This window comes from Anopheles stephensi, chromosome 2 (genome assembly GCF_013141755.1).
Source record: "Anopheles stephensi strain Indian chromosome 2, UCI_ANSTEP_V1.0, whole genome shotgun sequence".
NCBI lineage: Eukaryota > Metazoa > Arthropoda > Insecta > Diptera > Culicidae > Anopheles > Anopheles stephensi.
The window spans coordinates 7,583,070-7,609,597 of NC_050202.1; the positions used below are offsets into that span (position 1 = coordinate 7,583,070).

General features: G+C 45.5%; 5 protein-coding genes across 15 annotated transcripts in view; 4 read left to right on the top strand and 1 right to left on the bottom strand.

Moving 5' to 3' along the window:
* The first annotated feature begins 501 nt into the window (after positions 1–501).
* Positions 502–1,551, top strand: LOC118507444. Its single transcript, XM_036045929.1, has 4 exons — positions 502–583; positions 673–789; positions 866–1,184; positions 1,247–1,551. The coding sequence occupies exons 1-3, from the start codon at positions 515–517 to the stop codon at positions 1,178–1,180; spliced, it is 501 nt and encodes a 166-aa protein (XP_035901822.1). The 5' UTR covers positions 502–514; the 3' UTR covers positions 1,181–1,184; positions 1,247–1,551.
* Positions 1,552–3,952: 2,401 nt separating this feature from the next.
* LOC118507441 lies at positions 3,953–7,637 on the top strand. The gene is made up of 5 exons (XM_036045922.1): positions 3,953–4,622; positions 4,715–4,800; positions 5,226–5,333; positions 6,307–6,386; positions 6,480–7,637. Exons 1-5 carry the CDS (start codon positions 4,578–4,580, stop codon positions 7,505–7,507), a joined length of 1,347 nt encoding a protein of 448 aa, XP_035901815.1. The 5' UTR covers positions 3,953–4,577; the 3' UTR covers positions 7,508–7,637.
* On the bottom strand, positions 7,632–18,873 carry LOC118507442 (keratin-associated protein 5-5-like). Of its 9 annotated transcripts, XR_004905636.1 has the most exons (11): positions 18,758–18,873; positions 16,504–16,996; positions 16,300–16,409; positions 13,739–13,876; positions 12,425–12,902; positions 12,164–12,253; positions 10,136–10,365; positions 9,243–9,998; positions 8,933–9,043; positions 8,455–8,860; positions 7,632–8,077 (listed from the first exon to the last, which is right to left on the bottom strand). XR_004905636.1 is itself a non-coding variant. In XM_036045924.1 (6 exons), exons 2-5 carry the CDS (start codon positions 12,215–12,217, stop codon positions 8,202–8,204), a joined length of 753 nt encoding a protein of 250 aa, XP_035901817.1. In that variant the 5' UTR covers positions 12,218–12,253; positions 12,425–12,692; the 3' UTR covers positions 7,632–8,077; positions 8,161–8,201. The 9 variants fall into 9 exon arrangements, 4 of the variants coding, with proteins under 4 accessions (XP_035901817.1, XP_035901818.1, XP_035901819.1 ...); XR_004905635.1 differs by lacking the exon at positions 10,136–10,365 and having other exon boundaries at positions 18,758–18,872; XR_004905637.1 differs by lacking the exons at positions 9,243–9,998; positions 10,136–10,365 and having other exon boundaries at positions 8,161–8,860.
* A 174-nt stretch (positions 18,874–19,047) lies between these two features.
* LOC118507443 (protein MAK16 homolog) lies at positions 19,048–21,264 on the top strand. Its single transcript, XM_036045928.1, has 3 exons — positions 19,048–19,101; positions 19,175–19,746; positions 21,114–21,264. Exon 2 carries the CDS (start codon positions 19,188–19,190, stop codon positions 19,743–19,745), a length of 558 nt encoding a protein of 185 aa, XP_035901821.1. The 5' UTR covers positions 19,048–19,101; positions 19,175–19,187; the 3' UTR covers position 19,746; positions 21,114–21,264.
* Positions 21,265–23,904: 2,640 nt separating this feature from the next.
* LOC118506182 (myosin-IIIb-like) overlaps positions 23,905–26,528 on the top strand; it is a 52,510-nt gene continuing 49,886 nt past the window's right edge. Inside the window, exons 1-2 of one of the 3 annotated variants that reach the window (XM_036042968.1) lie at positions 23,905–24,104; positions 24,748–25,460. The gene's annotated coding sequence lies outside the window, so the exon portion shown is untranslated. Of the gene's footprint in view, positions 25,461–26,528 lie in introns of all 3 variants that reach the window. The other 2 variants (XM_036042969.1, XM_036042967.1) reach the window with 2 other exon arrangements.

Sequence of the window (26,528 nt, forward strand, 5' to 3'; positions counted from 1 at the left end):
GTTGGCTACCGTTGCCGTGGACCGTGCGGTTCATGTGGTGGCTCAGGAGGGTCAATTTAAACCTCCAGAAGGGACAGAGCGATTTATCCTTCAAATTTGAGAATTTGTAAAAAAAGTCAAATAAATTTTGCCTTCTTGATGTAAGCGTAATTTTTTTTAAATACGTATATTTTAAGGTTTGCTCTCATTTTCCCCAAAGGCGTTCCAATTAACAACCCTGTAGCTGTGCAACCGTATGACGCTAGCGCCATCTGTCTGTCAAAGCTGTAAGCAACGTATAATAGTATCACTATCCTCCGACAGATGGCGCACGCTAACGGTGCAGTTTTGAGATTCAAATCAATTTTGAATTTTATTTCAGAAAACCTATACTAATTATTTGTTTTGTATTTTTTTTGCTAAAATGTAAAGGCTTAACATTTTTCAAAATAATTTTTAACATTCTGAACACTTTTAGTAAATGAAGTTAAAGTTGCTTAATTTCATCTCAGTAGGCTTTTTAAACTTTTTAGTCATGGCGTCGCTAACGAAAATTACTCGCTCGGGTCGATTTTTTTATCGTAAATTTCACTGTAAAATTGAGGTAAAACCGATGCTAACCCCATTATTATGCACAAAAGCATTAATCAATGAATAAACAATGTTTCTGTTTCTCCCCCCTCCCGGTTGTAGGACACCTACCCTTTGGATGCGCCCTTGCGAAACAAACCGAAAGTAAGCAAACCGGCAGACTACGAAATGCTCCCGGGAATGTCGCCGAAGGTGTTCCGCGAGACGGAGTACGATCAGGTAGGGCGAGAACAATGAAGAAGAAGCCGACCGAATGGAACAGTAAAACAATTTTCAAACTCTCATCTTCCCCCAGTCCCTTGGGCCGATACCGGCGACGGGCAATGCGGCCAAGAACTACCACTACAAGAATCCGGAATACTTTTCCTACCACAACTATTCGTACTACGACATTGGACGGGCGATTGGGTGTGCCTACCGGCAGCAACCGAGCGCACTGCCGAAACGCTGCAAATGGTTCCGGCTTCCGTGGCAAAAGGAGGAAGATGCTCTGTACAATGCCGCGATTCCGGTATCGCTTAGCTGCTTTGACTTTCGGACGGAGGAAAAGTCGGAGCAAACTGGCGAGAAAGCTCAGGAACAGGCCAAGGAACAAACCTCGCCAAGTTAGAAAGGTAAATGAGAGCTGCTTTCAATTTTTCGGTTGCTAATCAATCAAATTAATACATCCCGACAGGTGACTGAGAAGAAGTTAATGAAGGCTTCGAACAACTCCCGTGAACAAGAACAGGTGGTCAGCAAAAAGGGAACTGAACCTTTGGTCTATTGTTTTCGCTGCTATCAAAATTCCAAAACCGACGTGTGACACCGTTTTAACCCCCCCCCCCCGGGTAAACGTGCAAGGCTGTGGGAATGGTTGACCACAACCGCCGCTTTGTCTGCACGTGCCTCGCCAAGATCGAACATGTTCAAAAATTTGCATGCTCTGCAGCAGGAAACTCCGCTTTCGGACTAAGATAAATATCATTTGTGGTGCTAAAATTCCACCTGGCTTCCATCCGTTACATTCGTCCCACCGGGGGCAGGGCAATTAGCTACTCTGTTTGCAGAGGTGAGGCGAGTCTAGGTAAGGGAATTTTAGGGTAAAGTGTGTTTATTTTCTGATTGAAACAAAACGGTCGATTCATGACACCTGTGGTGTGTGCCAGATACAATGAGCCATGACTCAATTGTCATATTACGCGTGTAGCAGGGGGACTGCGAGCCACCACACAAGCTAATAACTCATTTTTCCTTAAGTAGGTGGAATAACCACGAACAATTACAACTGTAAATTGTGTCGCAATTGCGATGGCTTTCAAGTACATAAGAATTGTTGGTACTTGCTTCTTGGCCTCATTTCCCGGATATGTAATTACAATTTTTAATTTAATTTAAATAATATATCCCACAATGTAAAACTGGCTGAGTGACGAGAATTCGCCAGTAGGAATCTAATCCCAGGGAAGGAAACACGCGAGAGTTTTGAAGGAAGCTTATCCACACCACAACTCCACCTTTACTTGGGCCTAATAGCGCTCCGACGTCTCCCACCGGATAGCCCTAACGCTCTGCTTGTCTGGAATCATTATCATGACTGCATCAAGACATTCGAGTCTGACGAGTCTAATTCGTTGCTCTATAGAAACCTTGATCATTGTAGTACGAAATATCCGAAATGTCCTTCTGCGCATCACCCTTTGTAAGGGAGGCTAAGCGGCGTTAGTCTGTGTCGTTGTGTCTTAATTTTAGCTGACTTTCGCTCCATGTGATGAAGTCAGTAAATATTCAAGAACATACCACCACATTGCTTCGTTCCAGTTAGACTCAAATTTAGATTTTAATATATTGGGTCCGCAAATAAATAATGGTAGTAGTAGTATTTTTCGTGTATTTCAATATAAAATTGTTTACAATAGTTGTTGAGATATTGTTGATAGTGGGTTCAATAATTTAAATTTTTCCTCACTAATTTTAAAACATAGTTTGGCTTTGCCAGTTTAAATGCTATTTGATCAAAGTGCAGATTTAAATTTGGGAGTAGGAAAAATTTCGGTAAAACCTACTTCATAATACGAAAGAAAAAAAATATTTTAAACTTAATCCTACTTATTAAATAATATTACAGACTAATTAAATAAATAATGGATGTTACAAGGCTTTTAAGGCTTGCAGAAAATAGGACAAGATGCCTTGAACAAAATGTTCCTTAACGTTCCGAAAGACTTTGCTGGAAGAAAATCGTATCCAAACACAAGATGAGTGTGATCCTTCAAGCAATATCCTCGAAGCTCTATAGGAATGATTTTGAAGGAAGGTACATGGATTCCCCATGAGCTCAAACCGCGAGAAATCTAAAGCGAAATGTTATTCCATTTCAGCAATTCGAAGAGCACAAAATCATGGGGAACCCCCGGTCATACCGCAATTTTATTAGCTCGGCAAAAAATCCATAGTTCAGAGGATTTGCTGAGTATCTGGTGGGACCACACCGATATGGTTTATTAAGAACTACTCAAACCAGAGGAAGCTATCAGTTGATGAGATTGAGCCAAGCACAAAGGGGAAAAAACTGTCCGAATATTCCAAAGCCTCCTATGACCTAATTTTTTTTAAATAAAAATCCACAAATAAACCCTCCATTTCAAAACGACCGTTATTTATTTTTGCGGACCTAATGTGCGTAGTTTATAGTATTAGTGCAAAAACAAGTTTCCGAAGCATCATTAGCGTGAACTGCATTTTCTCACATTTCACTATCGTTCGTTACAACATATCTGGAACGCGAGTTCCACCACCGTATGCCAAACGCACACGCCCATCACCATCACCTTCACTCTCCATCATAGTCGTCGGGACTGTGATAAGAACCACCGCCGTTGTTGTTTGTGCTGTTCCCACTAGCGGAAAGCGAACAAAAAACGTGTCTGCCACGTATCAAAAGTTGTGACAAAAAGTAAGCAAACATAATAAAAATTCATTGGACCTTTTTCTAGTGGGAAACGCATCGGGTTTTGTGCATTCCACGTCGCGCTGGGGGGTTCATTCATCGCTGCACCTCGCGGCGTTACGGATGAATGCTCCCGCGATCCAACCAACGCCCTGTTTGACATTCGGACGCGGCGGAGGGTTGAGATGAAAAACGGGGTATGCATAAGGTTTTCGGAACTATTTTAATAGCTCAACCCGGTGCTCTACCCGCTGGCCGTCTTGGCAGAGAGCATTGTCTCCGTTGGTGGTGGTTGAAGGTGCAAAACGTACACTTGGAAGCTAGTTAGTCGTACTAGAAACACATGCATGCATTGTTGGTCGCACCACACACACACACAAAAAAAGGTTCGAGGTGGTGGGGGTGGTATGTTTGGGTGGGAAAAAAGCATCACCCACTCGCATCGGAAAAGCCATTCCTCGGTAGACATTCGAACGGGAACGGTGTTTGGCTCTGCTGCGATAGTGTGAACAGTGAACCTCTGTGAACGCGGTGAGATCGAAATCGATTAGTATCTTTCCGGTCCGGTGCAGTTTGGAGGATGCAGAAATAGCCAGCCACTTTCGCTACGCGTTATCAGTGTGTACAGCGAAAAGCGCGCGTGTCTCGTTCGATCATGCCAAATGTGATAGCGAGTTTGGGGCGAGTGATTTGAACGATGCGCTAGACGGGGAACATGTTCGTGAGCCGTGTACAAGAAAAGTTTGATTGAGCTGCGTGGTGAAGGTGGATCGGAATTCCACCACGAGGAGGAGGATCAGGAGGAGGGAAGCGCCCTTTTTGCAGCAAAAAAAAAACACATAATGTTGAGTGAAAAGTGTTGTAGCTGGTCGTGCGATGAGCTGGGATGAATTGAGCGCAACGCGATGCATCTCTGTGCGATTGGGTGAACAGACCAACCGAACCCGAGTGTCCCGTGTGTATGTGGGTGTGTCTATGCGTGTGCGCAAAAGGATAAACAACGCAACAGATTTCGTACAGTGACATAATTCGCTCAAGTAACAGGAATACAAAACAAGCAAAAGAAATACTTAAGAATATGGTGAAACCGGCGGCCCGGATAGTGATCAAGTTTCTAGAATTAGTGAGTCCCCTGTGTAAGATGTCTTGCGGTGGACAGGAAGCTGATCATTTTCCGTTTTTTTCCTCGTTTTTTTTCGCTCCCTGCAATTGCAGTTAGGTTGTGTGGCGTGTGTCATTACGAAGATTATCACCGACCATGAGTCACGGCGTGTGTTTGTGCGTAACCAGAAGCTATCGCGGTAAGTTTCAGCTGGCAGCTTCCTCTCTCTCTCTATCCGTATTTAGTAGCCTCGGTGACATAAGTATGGTGTAGTTTAGGGCAATTTGCATAATTTATATGGTGGAAAAAACAGAGAAGAGTATTAATATAACAGTGACTAATGGCGGCAAGAGCAGCGCCGGTGTACGCTGGTTAATTTCCTCAAGGACACTGTCGAGTGACTTCATATAGAGACTACTGAAACTTGTAGTGTAGTGAGAAGGAAGAAACCTTTTACTGAGTGAATCGATTATGCCGATTATTAATTTAGAGCCGTTGGAACATAATTCTAAAGTGAGGACTCATACTAAGTGAAGACAAAATCCTAATACTAGCTAACTCTTAATCAGAAGAATTTGCTTCGAAATAACTCAGATTTGATTTTCCGCTTCTGCGTACTTCCAGAGAATGGAGCCTGATACACAACATAACCTGGAGCAGTGGAGGGAATGCATTTACCAACATCGTCTACGGCGGATACACGATAGTCATCGCACTAATGCTAATTACAAGGTCAGGCAGGAGCACTACCCACTATACACCTGGTACCTTGGGGGGGCTACCTACGGCGGAGAGGCTTCGGGAAATCGCAGTTAAAACCCCTCTTTGGCCATTTTGTTGCCATGGTTTGTTTGTGCTCGTGTGGCTGTGTTATTGTCCCCGAGGGTTTGTCTTTGCGACCCGACAAACGCACTGCGCGAAACAATTGCCGAATAGATGGAACTCATGCAGAACATGTGGGAAATTATGCCCGGTTCCGTGGTATGTCGGGTCCCCGCCATATATGCACTTTGATAGGAAGTAATGTTGTACCGATCAACTCTGAAACCTCGTCGAGCTAAGAAATTCTCACAGTAGGCCGTGCTGGATGAGAAACCTCAGGAACAGAGTTGTTTCTCCAACGGCTCTTTTTTTGCCACACAACGGGCAGGCTTTGTCTTGATGTCTTGTTTGATAGTTCTAAGTAGCTGGGATGACCTTCATCATTTGCGCATGCGTGGCGTACGGGGGTTTTTCCCTCTACGATGCCGTTTTTTGTTTTGCACCTACCATTATTCTTCACCAACGCGAACTAGGGACGGCCCGAGCTTGACTTGACTTTTCATTACCATGTAGCGCACACAGAAGAGACACAGTAGACCGTGGTGACATCTTTACTCCCGCCGTCAATCGCCCGTCTAGGTCAGAGATCCGACGGCGAGGAAAGATTTGTCCCTTTGAAGTACGCCACACCCGCCAACGCAGAAAAAAAAAACACCTCTGAAGATACTGGAGGTACTGGAGGTTGAAGTAATGTTAGCATAATTCACATGTTCCCGCACCGAACAATGGTCTATCTGTTGCGATGAATGTGATACACGCCAAGCACATACACTGGTTCAAACACTGCCTAAGGTTTGCCGAGAGTGTGTCCCTCCAGCGACCACGAATCAACAAATCGTTAGGAATTTGGTCTAAATATGCTTTGCGCGTCATATCGTTTCAGATGCGTCGATGCCAAATCACGTCCGACCTTGTTCGAGAAGATTGTACTATCGCTGGGGACACTATTGTTTTTTGCGGCTGGTAAGTTTGGGCACGGACGGTTCACACATGCACTCGATGCAATAAAACACCATACACAATGGATTTTGTTTTAACACATTCGTTCGCTCTTAGGTGGACTGGTGTTTGCGTCGATAGATCAAGTCCATCCGGATCTGCACGACAATGCCATCATACTGGGATGTTTGTCCTTCTTCGTGGCGATTCTGTTCGTTATCGATCTGGCCGATCCGCTGGCACGCATGACAGCGCACATGACACAAACGGAGACATCTGCCCTGACCGCGATGGATACACCCGATAGGGCGATGATGAAGAAAGATGTGTCCACCGATACCGAACCGACGGTATTCGTTGTTTCCAAGGCGGATCCCAATAGTCACCATCACCACAATCAGCATCAGCCATTGCATCATCAACACCAGGATCTGGATCAGCGGGATCGTCGAGAGCATCACGATCAGCACGACTATCGGGATGGATCACCACTCAACCGAAGCGCCGAATCCATCGTTGAACGTAAGGTGTATCCTTCCGCGCAGGTTCCAGTGTTTGCACACGTCCGAGCACCGGAGGAAAGTAGGCGAATTGCTGGGAAAGAGATAAAATATCTTCCACGGCAAGATTTCCGCGATCGGAGAAACTATCGTGATGCGGGTCCGGCGAGCTACGCCACAAACCGTCCCTCGACAACGAATCAACCCAATGGTGGGGGCCATCAGACGCGACAGCACTCGAGCGTCCCCGGAAGCTACCACGATAATGATTCGTTCGTGGAAGACATTCAACCGTCACGCAGGAGCACCTACGTACCGGCGGACAAGTTCGATCAGGAAGCGATGCAGATGAGCAGTGCACCAGCAAGCCACCATCGTATGAGACCACCGCCACCAGCGAAACCTTTAAACATCATCCGAACGAACTTTGGATCAAACCACAGCTCACCGACCGAGTCACAGCACAGTGCGGAATGCAGATGCTCACAGCGCAGCACCAGTACGCGAAGGATGGAAGACTCGGGTCGAGACGAGTTCGATTCACCACCCATTCGGCCCGGGTTTGTGGCGAATGCGGCCAAAAAGTGGGATGATCGGGCACGGAGCAAAAGTCAACCGATCGTTGGGTTGAACACTATGGTGTGAGCATCTGAACATCTCCCTTTAGTTTAAGTGTCCTCTTTACATCTAGAGAAACCCCTAACAAACTCTTGCGATTATTTCGAGCGATAGCAATAAAAATCAATAAAGGAGCAGAGCAAACTGGCGATTGATTTCCGAATTGATTATACGCTTTTTATTTGATTGAACCTTGATTTCTAACTGTGCAGGGTAGCGCGTTATTCTTTGTAGATGGATCTGACTGCCACACTAAATATGCTGCTGCTAACGATGCTGCTCTCTTTCTCCACTTCTAAAAGGTGTAGCTTGCTAAAGATGTGCTGCTGCTATAACGTGTCTTAAAATTTTCCACAACTCAACATTTTCTATGCAAACGGGAAACGTAGATAAACGCCAGGTATTTCTTCGAACGGAGTATAGGAGTGCCTTGATAACATTGATGCTAAGACTAGGTCCGGGTGGGTTGGCACACTACGCAACAGGCTTGGCTTGGGATACACGGGGATTTGTGTTAAACACGCGTCAAAGCACAAGCTCTATCTTTTCTACACTAGCACGGTCCACACGGCACACAGGCGTCACTGCAAGGATCACCTGTAGAAAGAATCGAAAGAGAATTTTAGTTTTTGTACAGCAACCGAGTGCGTTGGAAGGTTAGAATGTTCGATTGATCTCACCAATAATAGGAGGAATTTAACGCATACAATCGGATTCCAACTCATCTACATCGGTAACAGTACCGTTCCACATTATAGCAATGAGCTTTACACGGTGCCCGGTAACGACAGGGCGCCGGTGCATTACAGATCTTGTACGTTGGCGGACAGTACCAATTGGTTTTGGCCATCTTGGGTCTCGGCGTTGGCTGACGTACCGCCGACCGGATGCGTTTCAACGGATCTAATGTGCGCACAATGAGGGTGAATTATTCAATCGAACAATCCAGAGCGTGAAGTTTGGAAGGTACTTACAGTACGGCACGCTGCAGGAAGGATCACACACTGGAGGATAGCTAGGGTCGCAAACTGGAGGGCAACACGGATCACAAACTGGACCACATACGGGTGGACAGCATGGGTCGCAAGGTCCGCACGGTCCGCAAGGAGCACAAGGTCCGCAAGGTCCACACGGGTCGCATGGCCCACAAGGACCACATGGGCCACAGGGACCACACGGCGCACAGCAAGGATCACAGATCGGACCACAGCATGTTGGATCAATGGGGCAAGGATTGCAACCGCCACCACCAGTCGGTAGGCAGCAAACCTTCGGACGAACCGGGTTACTCTTCTTGCCCATCGTCACAAATCGGTATCTTCGAGCCCATTGCGATGGACAGCAGGAGGCTTCCGGTTTGGTAAGACAGCATGGTTTTGCCTAAAATAGTAGCAATGCATTTAGTAATTGTACACTTCAATAAGAAAATAAAAATAGATGAAAACATTTTACCTGACACTCTGAGCGCGGACAATCATGCTGCAGACCATTGCGTTTAAGACACTCGCAGTTGGAGATCAGGATGCCGCCTCGCAGTTCACGACTCTTGCATGGTTTCGGCGACTGATGGTGGGGTAAAGTTGAGAAAGAAACATAATTAATGAAGACGAAGATTCTGAAGCCTCCGTATGAGACGATGAATAGGCAAGACACAAGGGTGGAATGGCGTTCACGTAAAGCAATTCAAACAATCCGCAAGGAATTGGACATTCTACACACGGCAAGCAGTCATACCACCATTCGTACACCTTTGTATACTTACCCATCAACGGATTTTGCAACACTCCAGAGAGAGAGAGCGAGAGCTGCTCCCTTTCCTGTTCGCTTCCTAGCACCGTTTTGGAGCACAGATCGGGCCGACACTGGGCGGACAGCAGCCATTTTTGTAGAACGTGGTACCGGCCGGTACGCAGCAGTACTCCCGAGCCGGCGGCACTTGCACAACTTGCGGCTTCGGTTGGCAAACGAGCGTGGTGCAGATCTCCTTCGGTTCCACGATGACGCGCGGCGTACAGACCACCTTCGGGTCCGGTACGATGCGCTTGTAGTAGATAATTCTAGGTTCCGGCACGGTACGCCGCTTGTAGATAATGCACGGCTCGCAAATCGTTTTGGGCTGGTAGATAAGCTTCGGTTCGACGATCGCTTTGGTTTGCGGCACGACGTGCTTGTCAATCACCGTACGCGAACAGTTGATCACCTTCTTCTGTGCGACCAGACGGGGCGGTTGCTGCACCGTAATGAACCGTGGTCCACATCGTTGGGGAGGGCAGATGGTGGGACACTGGGGCATGCAGTTAAGGTCGTGGGCGGTGCGACAGGTTGGTTCGCAAGGATCGCACGGTCCGCATGGACCGCACGGTCCACACGGTCCGCAAGGACCACAGGGTCCACACGGTCCGCAAGGACCACACGGATCACACGGTCCACATGGTCCACAAGGCCCACACGGTCCACACGATCCACACGGATCGCAAGGACCACAAGGTCCACAAGGTCCGCAGGGTCCACAGGGGCCCTGTAGTTTTTTAAAAGCAAGCAAGCAATGGGAATGTGCCAGGCAAGAAAGAAACAAACGAAAAATGGTGCAAATGTAAAAAGTGCCAGCAAGCGCTGATGTGAGGTGTGACGAAAGGAAAGCAAAAATGATCATACCCCACCGTTTCCCCACTCCTATGCCACACCATATTGGGGGGGGGGGAAGGATGATAAAGCATTTAAAATATTCTTCGCCGGCACCGATCGTACATTTCTTCGTACCGAATATCCGGAATATTCGGTTCCTTGCGGCGCAGATTCCACGTGTAGTGCACCGTATCGGTACTGTCGAACACAATAAATGGACGCTTCCACCAACAGATATAGGAGGGGGAACGGGGGGTCGACTGTTGGACAGATAGTAGTAGTAGGATTTTTAAACGAATTCAGTATTCCCAATAATAGAAGAAAGAAAAACGAGCGTACAACACGCAACTGTCGTACAAATGGTCTAAGTGTGTGGGTTGTTTTCTGATGCCCTATATGTATCGATTACTCAGTAAGTGAAGTGGGTCGATACGTGTGGAGCTGGGGAACCTAACAATACTAACGGACAACCTAAACCTTGTGTGTGAACCATACCTATATCTCATCCTGACTCTAGGGATCTGATCTATCCGACTGACGAACACATTGATTTTCGCTGTTCGAAAACCTGCTTCACAGACATCTCAGATTCTACAATTTGGATCACAGTTATGAGCTTAAAAACAAATCTTGGATTTGAATGTTTAAAATCTATTCCTCCTTCAGACATGGTAGTACTGAATCTATACTATGAGTGAGTGTGGATGCGGTACAAATGATCGTCACTGGTAGGGCAATATATGTTTGATCTATACATTACAGGTGCTCTTGGGGAAGGGGTTTGCATCGTACAAGGAGACCACAAACAACAATACACACTCCACACTTCCGATGAAACTATTCCAATAAAATTCTATCCCCTTCATACCTTCCCCCCTCGGAGGTCCTACTACAGGTAGAAATTAAAATTTCCTTCAAACAAAACAGATAACACTGGCGCAACTTTTCTCCCATTTTCGAACTCATTCTTGAACTTACACGTCATTCTTGAAAATCCCAGCTAACCTAAGAAACAATATCCATGGCCTACTACACTACACTACTCGGTGTGGTGCCGAAAGTTTTCCTCGTTCGAGGACAAGCCCCCACAACTCCGAAGCTGCTGATGGTAGGTACTCTTTATCCCTCAGAGTCTTCAAAAGGTATTCGAACTTTTACTCCTCCTGCTATCTCTCTCTCTATGGCGCTCTTCCTGTCAGTGGTGGTGTAACTTCTTCCTCCTACCATCCGAAATGTGAATGGCCTTCCGGTTGCCATTGTTTTCGCTCATCATCGAAATAACGAGGATACACGAAACAAAAAAGCGACAGAATTCATCGGTCGTGCAATAGTGGAGGGCTCGGCGGCATTGATCCAAATTCAAAATACTATTTCCACACTGTCGAGGATTGCCTTGTACTGGGCGCCAAGTTTGTGTGTTCCGCAAAATAGTATTGATTGGTAACAGGAGCACACATAACTCTACACACAAACGTTCATGGTTAAAGCTCGCTGCTCTTGGTCTACACTGTAGTAAGAGGTTGGGGTTAGGATATAATAATCCTAAATCTAGTTCTCCCTAAATACACCCAACACCCATGGCAGCTCACTGAACTGTTTAGCTTACCGAGAACTACGGATACGGTAGACAGTGGCGTCTACGACCGAGTCTCTTTTTTCCATAGTCCGGAGGATATGATCGAATGTGTGCAAAGGCTCCACCATCGCAGTGAGGAAGGAAGGACAAGGAACCACACAGAGGGTAAGGAGAAGTTTTAACCACACGCAATATTCTTGGTGGCAATGCGCAATCCCTAAACATTTGAGGTTGTATGGGAAAACTAATCCCAACACTAGACCACAGACTACTATGATCATGTCCAAAAAACAAAACAAGGATTTCGAAAATGTGAGCAGGGGAACAAAGCTAATGTGAATAGGGAAGGTGGTGGTGAACAATCCTAGGGACTCTTAGTAGTGATGACGCAGGCAAAGGTAACAGAAATGATAACGGTGCTTGGTGCAACAGGATAGGGTACAGCGGTCACATTTGTGGCAGGAGGAGCAGTGGTGTCTTACGCAAGGATAGCAGGAGTAGCAAGGATCGCAGGGACCACAGCACGGATCGCACATTTTCGTTTCGGGTAGATTGACTTGACGAATAAATCACTGCAAGAGGGATGAAGAATGGGAAAGATCTTGCATCAGGACACGGATTCGGGATGGCGCACTAATTGACAGAATTTAATCTCAGGGAGAAGGCACTAACACAAAAGTAGGTCAAGGCTGGTCACCTAGGGGGAGAGTAGTACACTGCAAATTCCCTTCGAGAATACGTACAATATTAACGGCGTAGTAGGATGTAGCGAGTAGCTAGTGGTTCGATTTTCAAACAGGCACAGAGATTCAAGGGCTCAATCCGGATAGCTTCAGTGGTTTCTTCAAGTTGTAAAAGTTCTAGCAAAATATGACGGGACTTCGATTCACACTACTAAACACACTTGAAAATTTCGAAACTTTTTTTTTCCTTAATTTTCTTCCTTAAAGAGAACTTCTCCGTTCGAAAGTTAAAATTTTAATAACCGTGCTGGACGTGCTGCTCGGTTATATACTGTTATTTTGGTTGCTATGGGAATTTTCGCCCATGTGAAGGTGCTACTTGAATGATGAACATCGGTTGTTTTGGAACGTAGCTTCGCTGCTGTGCCTGCTACGCTCATGCGTTTGTTTTCGCACAGTGTTCGAAGTTGGAAAAAAATATTTTAATTATTTTCCAATTGAATTTTGAGTCCAGCTTACTAGAAGAAGTCTTCATGTACTGGAAATGTAGAGACAGTAAAAAACGATAAGGGAAAAAGACAATAGAAAGAAAACCTTTAAGAAACACTTCGCGCGATGAGAAATACTGCATTTGAATTTGACAACACTATTTTGATAGTTTTCAAATGGAACAGTGGTAAGCATATTAGCGTTTGTAAATGGTAATATTTGATATCATTTTCCTATAATGTTTATTTTTTCATTTGGAAAAATTATCAACTCAACATCTTGAAAGATAAATATGTTTTAATTGAACAGGCCTCGGGGAATCGCTTGGTTAAAAATAAGAATTTCTGATCAAAATTTCACGTTTGAATTGGCTCATCACTGCCGTGAAACAATAGTTTAAATAATATTATTTATTATTCAATAAAGTGGGTAGAATTTACAAGTCCACTAAATTTACCAACCAACATCGATTCAAAAGTTCTCCACAACACACATAGCGCCATCTAGGCATGCATCGCAGCATTAACAACACGAAGATGGATACTAGCGACCTCTAATGGGCTGTAGCTGAATTATTTCGATGAATTTGAAAATCGTACTCTAAAAAGAACTACGGAACGAAACAAGGAGCTTATTTCGGCGAATAACTAAACAACCACATAATTTTAGGGGGAAAATTGCACTAAAGAATTCTTTCTCTTCTTCTTTTCTTTGAGGATCAAAATTCCAGTAGATTATAAACCTATCATTTCTTGCTAGTTGTTTGTATAACAGCTCGGAAGGAATTTCATAACGGGCCTGCCGTACTAAGAACGTTCTAGCCAACCTGGCATGAGAAATGCAACATAAGACTTTATCCAGCAGTAGAAAACTAGGTTTACTTACATACATTCCAAAAGTTTAGATGAATCGATGAACGCAACGACGAGCTCTTTTATGGTGAAGAACGTGTTCACTTTTCGCCCAGTCCATCATCCAGTAAAATGGAGTGTAAAATGGAAAGAATCCTCCGAGCAACCAGAACTGTGTATAAAGAGATGAAAAATAAATTAGAAATAGAAATATAATCTAGATTTAGATTTTTTTATTCAATATGACGTCAAGCCGTCATACGAGAAATATAAATAAATTTAGATTTTTTTTAAGAGTGACAGTCGAATTGTTAGACAATTTGGACTAGGAATAAATTTTGTTCCATGCCCAAAATTCAAATAGTTTGATTACGTAGCGATTATATTCGCTCCAGAATATGAGCCAGTAGTAACTGTTTTAGTAAAACAAATGAACACATTAAATACAATGGAATGATAACGCCTCGGAGAATGTTAATTCATGTTGAGAGTAGCCATCTTAAGCAGACTATAAAAAATCAAATAAAATGATAATGGTACGATAGTTTTACAAACAATAGCTACCCCAACACGCGTTGTAAAGTGTCGCTGATGGTGGTGCATCACAGTTTTCCATGCTTCTGTTTAAACTGCGGAAGCTATATGAATGGCGGAGCTAGTGAATCTGTCCCCGCGGTACATTCTTGTTTCATTTTGTTCCCTCCCTTAATGGGAAGTACGACCAGTTATCATTTGTTGTGAAGGAGAACAAATTAAATAAATAATGCATCTGAAATAGTTTATCGCGCAATGTGTTACACCGTGCAAACCTCCCCCCCCCCGCCTCACCGCTTTTTGGAGCGGACTTCTTCCCATGCGTCCTTCTCCCGAAGCTCCATATTACTTCATCTGGGTGCCGCATTTCCCAGTAATGCTCTAGTTCCCCGTGGGTGGCTACATGGTGCCGACCGTATCTTCCCCGTAGCTTATCATACTAATTTACAAACTTAACTCTTTCGCATTTGCATGTTTTCAATGCACTCATGGGGTGGTTCCCATTTCTTCCACACCTTACGATTACGGGCGCATTTTAAAGCACCCGAGTTATGAGTGTTGCGCCCAACGGTTGTGGGTCGTTGGGCTTCTGTGTATTGTTCGCTGTTCAACTGCTCCCCGTAACGGTGCACACAAAAAAGGGGAACAGAGAGAACGGTGCAGAGAGCAGTTGCGTAAAATGGAAAACAAATCCACAATTGTCGCGGACTGCGCAATGGCCACGGTTTTTGGAATGACAGTAAGAAAGCAAAAATCCTGAATAAGATGGATCCCGCGCGCTCGGCTTGCACATCAGGTCAAAATAAACCTCAAAAGGGATAGCGAGTGGGTCGTGGACCCTCATGGAAAGGTTACAAATGAGGGAGGTTGTGGGTAAGGTGGATGCTAATTTGTTGAACTACTATTATGACATCACTGTCACTGGTTGGTGTTTAAGATGGTTGATATTGCATGCGCTAAAATCTTCACCATGTGGCAAATCTTGGATAAGATGACAGAGGATCATAGTCATATAGCCCGAGTTAATCTATGAAATGCAATGCTAAGAACGTCTATGATCAACATCTCATTTCAGTTGAGAGTGTATGGCAAAACGTTGCCATACCATACCAAAGAGTCCCTTGAGATGGGTCCTTCCTCCCAGAGGTTGGCTTAGTCTGTCCTCTTTTCAATATGGCGCTAGAGACCATCCGTGAATCTGATCTGGAAACTTCTAGGATCATATTCTACAATTTAATTTCAAATACTGACATACCCTGATGATATAGACGTCCTTGGATTGAGGAGGCTCTCCTATATGAAGGCTAATTCTAAAAGATTACCTTTGATGTAGTCCAAATTTTAACCTATCTTGAGTCAACGATCCAGGTATTGAGATCCGCCCAATGGTTCTGACTGCTTATCGTTCTTTGATCTTTAAGGAGTGCACGGAGGACAGAGGAGACCCGGCAGACCTATAGTAAGAACGGAGTGATGGAGTTGACGTGGCCTCCAGAAAGGCCTAGATATTGGTTTGGTAGATGACGCCACTCGATCATGGGTAGTTTAGACTTCTGCAGCAAGACCACGAAGAGTTTGTAGTACCTAATAATTAACACCAACATAGACCCCTTCTCAGGACCATGGAAAACATCTTCTGGAGATGATTTACGAGGAAACTCACCTCCCTTATAAAGGTGTAACTGTCTTCTGCTATGTGTGTCACACTTTTCGGGGGTGTAAATAATAAACAGCAGATATGCTGCCGATATGAATAATGGATGTGTGGTTTTCCCAGACAGTGGCCAGGATGAAACGATGGTCCGATCTACTTGCTTTACCACCACTTCCTCGACCCACCCATGCTATCGGTGTTACGTTAAATACACTTTTATGCATACACAAGCCCCATCTCATTAGCAAATATTTCACCTTTGCCGGCATCCCTGGTGAACCCACAACCGCGACCCTTCCTCGGAAAATCTCCCTCCTGCTGGGGACGGAAGGGTTAGACAAAAGCCGAGACGGTGAACCGGCTCGAACAAAGAAAATATGGTAACTAACAACCTTTCGTTTCCTTACCACTTGGCGCATCTTAATAGCTCGCGGAGACGCACTGCCTCTCGTGCGCTCATATGCAATACGCCCGTCCCTCAGGTCCCGAGTACCACGCTCCGGAGTACGGCGAAGAACTATGTCAATTAATTAGCAAACTACGGGGAATAATTAATGATCGAAAACGGGTACCACCACCCGATAAAATGGAAGGGCTGGCTCTCAACATACCGTTTTTTTTGTGGGTGTTTGTGTGTGATAATAGTGTTGCCGTTTGACTTTTGCTGCCGTTCATGTCCGGAGCAAAAAAGAAGCTGGTGATGTACCTGTCTGCGCCGTGTGAGGGAGTTAAGACTGGCCGTGCCGTACTTATATCTCTTCATTTGTTTTGCACCGTTATTATGATTGCCTTCCTGTTTCATGTGGCCGTTTTGTTTCGCCGTGCAACTCCAACAAGGGGGTTGTTGGTTTTTTTTTCGGGGCCTCCTCGGCACCGAAGATGCTCCTTTGTTTTATCGGTGGATGCACTCTTCCACATATCACGGTGTATGTTCGGAAGTTTTTTTTGTTGTTGCTTCGAATGCTGTTTCATCGGCAATCACTCCCTCAGTCAGCACCCACCGAATATTTCAGCATGTCAGAGAGAGTTGCCTCGCGCCGTCGTCTTTCTCACCGCAGTTATGCTTCAATGTTTGTTAGCTTTTATGTTACCACGGACGGAACGCTGGCAGGGAAGGCCGGGAACAAAAATGGATAAAAATCGGATGATTAGATATTTGGCTGGTGGCGGAATTCGTTTGTGTTTGAGGCGTATGTACGAGGTGGTTCGCAAGCCGATAATCGGTGTGTTTTGTTACTGCTAAACTATGCGCTACTACACTCAACCTGATGGATGATTTGTTTTACACAATTTATGTAATAGATTGTAGGATGGAGTCATTTAGCTGCACAGTAGAGATGGACGCTCGGGGTCGGAATCACGAGTCCGATCCGATGATGAGTCCGATCCGATAAAAAAAATGATTCCGACCAGTTCCGGACTCGTTTTGATTCCGGATTCACATTTCATTTCATACTGGATTTTGACTTCGGAATACAGCTTCTCGTTCCAGTTGCAAATCTTTCTCTAACACATTGTTCAGTTTTCGGTGTGACAATTCATATCTTCGAGCGACTACCCTAATAGCTTTGGCTTCCATTATTCTTTTCTCTCGTTTTTGGCAGTCCGGCGGTCGACCGGCACGGAATATCCAACCCTATCCAGCCTACACCCCGCCGGTCATATTAGGAAAATTTATTATTCCTGCGGAGTGCGGAATCGTGATCCGGACTCGACTCCGGCAAAAGGTCGGATCTGCCCATCTCTACTGCACTAGTAAATCTAGCTATAGAGTCATGCTTTTATAAAAGGAAATCAAAGCATAAAAAATTTACATAAGCTACAAGCTTAAGCAACTAGTCAATATTTTAAATCTTGTTTTGCAGTAAATTGCCGGTAGTTCATTAATTGAAGATGAAGCTTTAATAGGCAATTACTTAAAACAAAAACAAAAAAAGCCTATCCACACAACCCTTCATCCCTGGCATTAACTGCTTGTTGTTTTTGTTTGCTGTTCATGTTCGCTTTTTTGGTGTTCCGATTTGAAGCTATTTCTCGTTTGTGTTTTCGCTTACAGGCTACATGCTTCCTGCACCAATTATTATGCACCACCCAGAGGCAGCAGGGTGGAGGTTTTGATTGAACGATTGAACTACTTCCTTTTGTTGCGCTTTCGCACCTTTACATTTAACATTTCTTGTAATGCTTCTTTTTTGTCCATCGTTCATCGTACCTGAAACATTTTCGAGCCTGCATAATCCCCACTTTGGCTCCTAGTATCAACCGAGGTCGGTGCCGCGAGTGCATCAATAGAGAGCGATTACTCAATCGCCTTTGTTTAATTGCGGTGCACACTCTCGGTGTACTCTAAAATCACCAAGTGCTGGTCGTGTTTTTAGACAACCCGGTGGGGCCCCCGTTAGTTGACGAAATGGTTGAGCTTCGCCACGGCAAGACGGCTCCTCGAAGACGGTTTTAATCGAGTCCATCAACAAGGAAATGATGCAATCGTTGTAGTGTCTTGACCGCGGAACCACGGGTGACCCAGTGGCCCCCGCGGCGGGGCCAAAATGTGGCCAAAGCAGCGGATGGATGGACGGACGGACGGATCCGCCGAAATGGTATCAAATGCGCGTAACGTGCTCGAAAATCCAAAACTCGCAGCGCGAGAGTCTTGTTCCATGCGTAACGTGCGGACTGCGGATCGACGCGCTTCAAAATTGCCATCTGATGCTACTACAGTGAGCGAGAGGATGCTGCGGGAAATGTGATGCCGAACACGAGTTGATGATGATTGTGGAACATATTAGATTACGAGTTATACAAAATAGCCCGCTTGTACTGAGCTGCTCGCAAACCGTGTGAGATGCGCAAAACTAATCTTACCGCGTATGAAAACCACGACCAATTGCACTGTAAATGGGATATTGGACGGAAATCAACAGTTTGCAGGAAATCTGGGTTTAAATACGGACGATAAAGCACATAAATTATTACCACAATCTTACCACAACTTTGTCTACTTTTTGCAGACGACAACAATACTCTCGCTCTGCTTAATGCGGGTAGTATTTTCACCGGGTTACAGGATGAGCGCAAATTGCGCGTTTTGGGCGATGTGCTGATTTTCGAAATTGACAGCTAGTTGACGTCCTGGAAATTCCAGAATCCCAACTTCGAAGAAACGCACGGGTCGTCCTTCAGTCGCAGCCTATTGCAGTTGAAATACGGTGAAGTGGTCGAATTTATTGTGCGTTGATTCTGTCGATTAAGGAATATTAAACGGGTTTAACTGCATTCTAGGCGCGTTGTCGAAATGCATCCGTGTGGACTTACCGGGGACATCCTTAACCCCGCAAACTGTTCGTTCCGTGGTGAAGGAAACGTCTGTCGGAACAGGGACAATCTTACCGGAATCTGTTCGCAACACGCCTGCCCAATCTTCTACACCCAGTACGCGTCGGTGCGTGAGGATGATGGTGCCATACTCCTGTACCTGAGGCAAGCTGCCCGGAACACAACCACACCGGGATACCATTGGGAGCAGGTATCGCTTTCGCACGATCCCCGTGAGGCACTCTGCCAGCTGGAGGAGCATCTGTTGATGCAGAGTTGGTGGATGCAGAAAAAATGTATGGAAGATTATTTCAAGATAGCGAAGCGCTTGATGCGTACCGACCAACTGAAGGAACAGAGCAACGCATGGACGGGCAAGTTTTCGGTGTATGAAATGGAGAATTACGTGCCGATAATGTCCTTACACGCTGAAGGCGATGACAGCAATCTCCCGTCGACCTCATCAGGCAAGCGCAAGGTAAAGATGGAGTTTGAAGCAGAAGGCGGTCCAGCAAAGATGCGTAAACACCTTGAATGAGGTAAGTGAATCATACTTTTCTTTAGTTCTACCTAAAACTTGATTGAAGGTGATTAGTTGGATAAGTTCTTTTAATAGAGCCTCCACCAGCTCAAGGTTTATTGGTATTGCCTTAAAAGAGTCCTACAAAGTTTGTTGGGTCCTCTATTAGACATTTTTGCTCAATCCTAGAAGTGAGAAGTTGTTTTTCATTTCGGAGTAGTTCAATTGTCCAATTGTTCGGAGCAGAGGAGCAAATCAATTGTTAACTATAATATTTTGCCTGCTCACCACAGACAGTATGCGACATAAGTCGGAAAATTAAATGGATTACTAGGATCCAGCATTATCGCTTGAAAAATCCTCCCCATCGTGTACCCGGCCTACTCCATCTAAAATCCATAATGAACGTGTTTCAAATATTTCCGCCATCGAAAAAGAAACGAAAAATAAAAAAACATCATTGTTGATGAGATCCATTCCTCATTCGCATCGATCTAGTTTGATGGCATAACAGGGAGTGGGCACCCCAATCACCGGAGAACACCCGGCACGCAAGGATGATGAGGATGATTAAGCTTTACGCGAAACAAAACCTCCACCGTTTGGTGGGAACAAAAATTGCCAACTGCATTACTTCATCACCAATTGCTGCTGTCCAAAACGCGTACGCTCGGCGGTTGCGTATGAGCGTGCCCCGCGATCTGTCTGATTGTTGGCGCGATTTGCACTGCTATCTGCAGACGGATCGTGCAGTCTCTCGTTATCGAACATTACACACGATCACGGGCCAGCTTATCGGCGAGGGTGTGATTGTACCGATAGCTTTATCAGCCGAAATGATAATGGAGGTGCGTTTCGTTCGGTTGATTACTCAACGGATGTAGTTAGTGCGGAAAAAAGGTAATACACGCTTGGCAGGCGAGTGAAGCTTGTTAAGGGCTCGTTAGAATTCGGAAATAATTCAATTAAAGCTGCGCGAACTGCATCATCCTTGCGCCATGATGATTTGGGCGATGGGTGATGGGTTGACTATTACCCAGTGTTGTGCAATGGGTACTCTTCTGTTGGTTAATACTTTTCTTTTGCTCCAGTGGATTCATTATAAAAGAGGTTATGTTTCAATTTCAAAAGAAGTAGTATCATATCTAATCAACATATAAGAAGAGACAGAAGACAGTTCAGAAAGCCCATATTTCATCCAAAAATTTTCTCCCCAACAGTTAATCTTCTTTACGAGATAAAAACATCTTGTAAATTGCATTTTAATAGTAGCTAAACCAAAACCGTTTGCCGAGTGTTGGCTTATTTGGATTAAATTCGTGATAGATCGTTTAATTGGATTTGCTCTACTACTTTCCTAACGCCATTTCTTTCTCTCCTTCACAGGTGTGTGTATCCACTTTCTTTGTGTCCTTTTAAAAACAAACAAATAAATCTCACACAACTACTAGCTCGGGGTCTCCGGTTGGTAGTTGCTGCCCTTCGGATGACTGTAGTAGCGGCTCCCCATTCGCGACCGCAGAAATCGTTTAAATTATATGGTGTCTCATGCAAAAGCTCGGTCGGTGGTGGTGGTGGTTGGGGTGGCCCACATTTCACTGAGCAAATCGGTCAAATGCGGTGCTATTCTTGGGTGAGGCCCGATAAAAACCGGAGGAAATCAGGTTCGTATTCGTTCGTGTTTTTTCTTTCTCTTCTTTGCAGCAAACCAACACGTCTAATGACAAACCGAAGATGCGCCCGAAACTGATTACAAGACGCGCATTAATCACCATTTCCATAATAACTGCTTGGGGGCCATTTTTTTGTGGGATGGAAAATAGGATTTACAATGTTTGTCTTCTGCTTGGTGGGAACTTAACAAACCATCACTAATGTTGTCCGATCGTGAGGTGTCGTCCAACAGGACGGAAGTAGACGGTTTGTTTTGGAACGGTTGGGTGTTGGGATTCGTTTCGCTCCTAAAATTATCAAGAGTTACCAGGTATGGTTCCGTTTTTGTTTTTCCTGGTGTCTATTGGTGAGAGCAAAGAAATGATAATTAATGCCCACCTGGTAAATGCCCATGTGGGAAGGTTGTTTAGGGTGTGTTGTGCGGGGTCGGGCTCGTATGAAGACGGGTAGTGCACGCTGGGACATGATGAGCAAAAGTAAGCAATTAGTGAAAAATTGATAGTGATTAGATAACGAAACTGCAACCATTAGGGATGTAGCGGCTGTGGATGCTTTCACGACTCGGAAGTTGTGAGCGAAGCGATGAGTTTTGCAAAGCAAACACTTAAAAAAAAAGATCGTTGACTTGTAGAGCATAGCAAAAAAGGGGAATAAATTAAAAAGTCACCAGTCGGTAGAATAACTAAAGACAAAGCGCGAGAAAAAGATGAGATGCAATCAACGCGCCAAGGTGGCCAAGGTGAACCAACGGTGAACCGATATGTGTGCGAGGGAAGACACAATTCGCCTACCAAGCAAAACCCACTTACAACGGTGCACAGTACCAGCAAATGACATAGTTTTTCGCGGTTGTCGTTGTGTTGGTTGGCAAAAAAAAAAAAAAAACCGAAACATCATTTTTCCCTCGGCTTTGCGCCGGTGGACGACCCGGTTCGTCCGGGAACCGGTTACGGAAAGGCGGAAGATGATGGCCAATGACACACTGCCGACGGTCCAACATAATCTGATAAAGTGACGAAATGGAAGAGGAAATGGAGGGTCGGGAGTGTAGGGAAACAACTTAACGCCACTTGGCAAAGAAAATCGGAAAATCGGGAACGTTAGGCGAGCTCTTGGGCGGAGGTTATCGTGGCGGTTACCGGTAGGCGAATCGTAGCGGTAAATGAGAAAGTGCCGGGCGAAGCACGTACCTGCTTCCCGAACGAATGGGGTCTGGATGGTGCTGGGCGCAAAGTTGGGCGCGTGTAAAAGGCGCATTCCACCGTGAACGTTCCGAGGTTTCAAAGGTTCGAGACCCCGCTCGGTCAATTTCGATCGGTCGGTCACATGCTGGTCAAACCGGTTCATCTGTATGCAGTGCGTGGAGTAAAACAGCACGTAAACAAACATGATCAGCTGAGCCCTTGCCGGAACGAAGATCGGGAGAGCGAGAGTGAATAAGACCGCTCGATCAAGATGTAGTGGTCAGCAATCAGAGCTCGTTCACTGCTTGTAGCATTTAGGAAGGTCCCTGGGGGGGAATAGGGGGCCTAAACTCTCTGAGCCAAAATCGTAGAACCCAGGATGAGAATGAGAGGGGGATAGTAAGACATTCGATCGTGATCAAGTCGTCGCAAAACGGAGATCATCAATTCGTTGCTGATTTTAGGACCAACGTAAAGCAAGCAGTTACTAGTGGATTAGACCAAACGGGATGGCCTTAACTAGGAGAGGGAATGTGATGAATGTGATATTCAGTTATCTTGATCAAGATGGTCCTCAATCAGCGATCACAAATCCCTTGCAGAATTTTGGAAGAAAGAAGTACTTGATGTCACTCGCATGACCAATGAATTCTAGTCAATGAAGTTGTCGAAGTGATAGGGTTGCATTCATTCTATTTCCGATAGTTTTGTGGAGTAGGCAGTCAGTATTTAAGAACTAGGCTGACAGTAAATCTGATGAGATCTGACATGAGATCAATGTTTAGTAGTTGAAAATCGGATACTATTAGTCCCTTGCAAAGTTTTAGAAGAGAGACCTAAACTGATGAATTTCTTGACAATTGGATGACATAGACGAGGACGTTGCACTGATTCCAATTCTCATATCTTTGGTGGGTCTCCAGGATATGTTATGTTTGGTATATCAGTAGTCTAGTTCAGATCTTATTGATCAGAACCGAACCCAGCGAATTCTTAGTGACAAAGTTTGTCCTTATCCAATCGACCCTCAGAACAACACCGAAAGCAAAACAATAAGTTGACAATCCCTGTACAACAAAGTGATCTCTGCTCATCATGTTGATACTCTGTGCTCTTGTCGTGGGGTAGCCACCGTTGAGGTGGCCTACGGTTTTCTCTCCCGGCGCGATAGTTTTGGGGCGCTTAAGTCAGGCATTTTCTATCTCCCATCCAAAGGCCTTTCTCTCTCTCATTCTCTGGCTCTCTGGTTCTCTTTTAGGCTGTGCGCATACGGCTCACCGGAGCCAGCCAGCCAGCCAGCCAGTGGGGGGATGATGCACTCTGCAGCCCTCGCGGACCGGAGCGCGCCAAGAGCACGTTTTCCAGCGGGTTTTTATTTCAACGAAAGCAACGTTACCGAGTGGACGTGTGGTGCGTTTTCACGCTGCCGAGAAGAATTAGTGTTACCACGTCGTCGTATAAAACCCACCCGATTTTTTTTCTCTCCAGTTACCGCGTGCTGGTGTTTGTTTTACCCCAGGTTTCCTTCACCTTTCTCTATTGTTTATATTGTTTGTGCCGCGTTGCGTGTCTTGAGCGCGTGTGTGTTTGTGCGCGAATAAGTCGCATCAATGGTGCGTTGTTTCGGGGTGCCGGATTGATGATCCGATGATCGTGGCTCGACGGGCCGCAGATTGCACGGTGCAGAGAGTAGGAAGAAAATAGAAAAGGATCATCAGCACCGAAAACGAACGAACCGCCGTTTTCGATTGCCCCCCTGGTGCCGTGTGAAGTGCGACTGTGTGTGATCTTCAATTTTGCCGATCGGTATTTTACATTTCTCGTGTGTGGTTTCTTCGCCCCTCAAAGCTCCCGTTGTTTCGGGTCGAAATACGTTTGCTGCACGCGTGAACACACACTATCGTTTGTCAAACCTGTGTACGCGAACCTTAAGGGCAACAATTCTGGAGCTGGGTATTATTGTGAGTTTCCAATTGCTATCACCCTGAAGATCGCTACTCTGTGGAAGAAGAGAGTTTTTTTCCCATGCACCCGCAGATATTGTGTCGTTGACTTGCGTGCGTGATTGGTGGTAAAATAATACTTCTTTTGTCCAAAAAATTACCGTGCAACGACAGTGCAATTTGTCGTCCCGCTAATCGCTTTTCACTTTCCGGGCGAAGAAGAAAGTTTTTTTTTTAGCACTCTGTTTGATAAGAAAGCGCGTGGTGCCCAAGGCACAAAACAGCGAACACGACGTCGTATCGCAAGGTGAATTTTCGGCCTCGTGTGTGTGTGTGTGTGGTGTCTAGGTGGCGATAAGTGGTGTTTCATGTTGGTGGCGCCCAGGGCCTCCAGGTCCCACCCGGATCCGCGTGAAGAAGTGCGAAAGGTGGCTTGTGTGTGAAAACGGGTAATTTTTCCTCCGAGACACGCCGACACCGGCTGAAAAGAAATTGAGTGGCCGAATACGCAGAGAGAGAGAGAGAAAAAAGGCAAAACAAAACGAAGGGCTAAGCATAAAAAGGGGTTGACCTTTCCATTCTACCGTTCGTCTCCACGTTGAAGGACGAACCGGGTTCAGAAGTGTGCGGTACGTGTGTTTACTTTGCCATTCTGTGTGCTAACCGGCGAGAAGGGCCAGTGGCGCGAAAAACAAACCCTCGTGTGAGCTCCAACGAGGTGTGTGCGCCACGTGTGGTCGCATCACAGCTTCCGGTGGTGGCATCGCTATCCGGATGTGGATAGCGGAAGGTACAGCCGTACAACCGAATCGTGAGGTGTGGAAGAGCAGTAGCAGGTGCGGAAAATACGAGGAAAATTGACGAGAAAGAATTACTGGACTGTGGTTTAGAACAATTTTCCCACATTGTTATGCTGCAACGGTGTTCGATAGGTAAGTGAATCACTCTATGATCTAGCGGAGAGTCTATATGAACCTCAGGATACGGAAAATTTGCTCCGAAAAAAATAAGTCTGATTTGATGAAGTCAGGATATTTAAATCGGGCCATGCTAACCTCAAACATGGGGTGACACAAAAATCGATCCGGATGCCCCTGGTACTTGTGGGGATTCAATTGATTTTTGGGCGTACCAGCAAATTTTTTCCTTCTTTCCCATCGTATAATAAAAACCCAAAGGGCGCAAGGTATGACCGCTGGTTGGGTTCAAAATTGAAAAATGTAAATTTATCGTCTCCATTATCCTGCACTGCCCTCGTCTAACCCGTTCGTCCTCCCATACACGCACACCCTGCCGACGTTAAACATCGTCCAGCTCTTTCGTCCAAAGGACTACGGTGGCACCACAGTGCCCCCATAGTCAGAGGACAAAGACAGTGTAAAGATGCCGAAAACACCCTGTGGCGTGCGGTGCGTCCCACGTGGATAATACCGTTCCGATCAGATTAAGTTGAACGATGCAAAGTTTATTCTATTCGTTACTTGCACAATGGATTTCCGGATTCCCGTTTTGCGCGCTGCGGCTTTTGCGCTACGTCATGCTCATGTCCCTTTTTCGAAGCTGGCTAGCGGGAGAAGAAAAAGAGTGCGCCTTCGAGAGAACGCTTTGGACGGGGATTTTATACGTGCGACACAACCCCGTTACGCTTCCCGCCCGTTGAAAGAAGTCAGCGACAATGGAGTGTGTGTTGTGGATCGTTTGGAGCGCTCCGGTAGCTTCTGGGTTACGGTGATACTCTCGTAATATTTAATATCCGGATGGGAAGGTAGTACAGTACAATGTGTGTATGCGTACGATAAGCGGCACCGAGAGATGAGCACATGGGTGGTGGTATATACGTTTTGGAGTAGGAACGAAGGGCAATCTTTCGGATCGATTTATGTTAAAAGTTATTATTCCTTCAGGAAGAGATAGAATCTGTAGGCTTTTAAGATCGGAACTAAAAAGCTTCCCTGTGGATAATCGTTTATTGTTGTGCTTGCATCAGGGACGAGACGAGT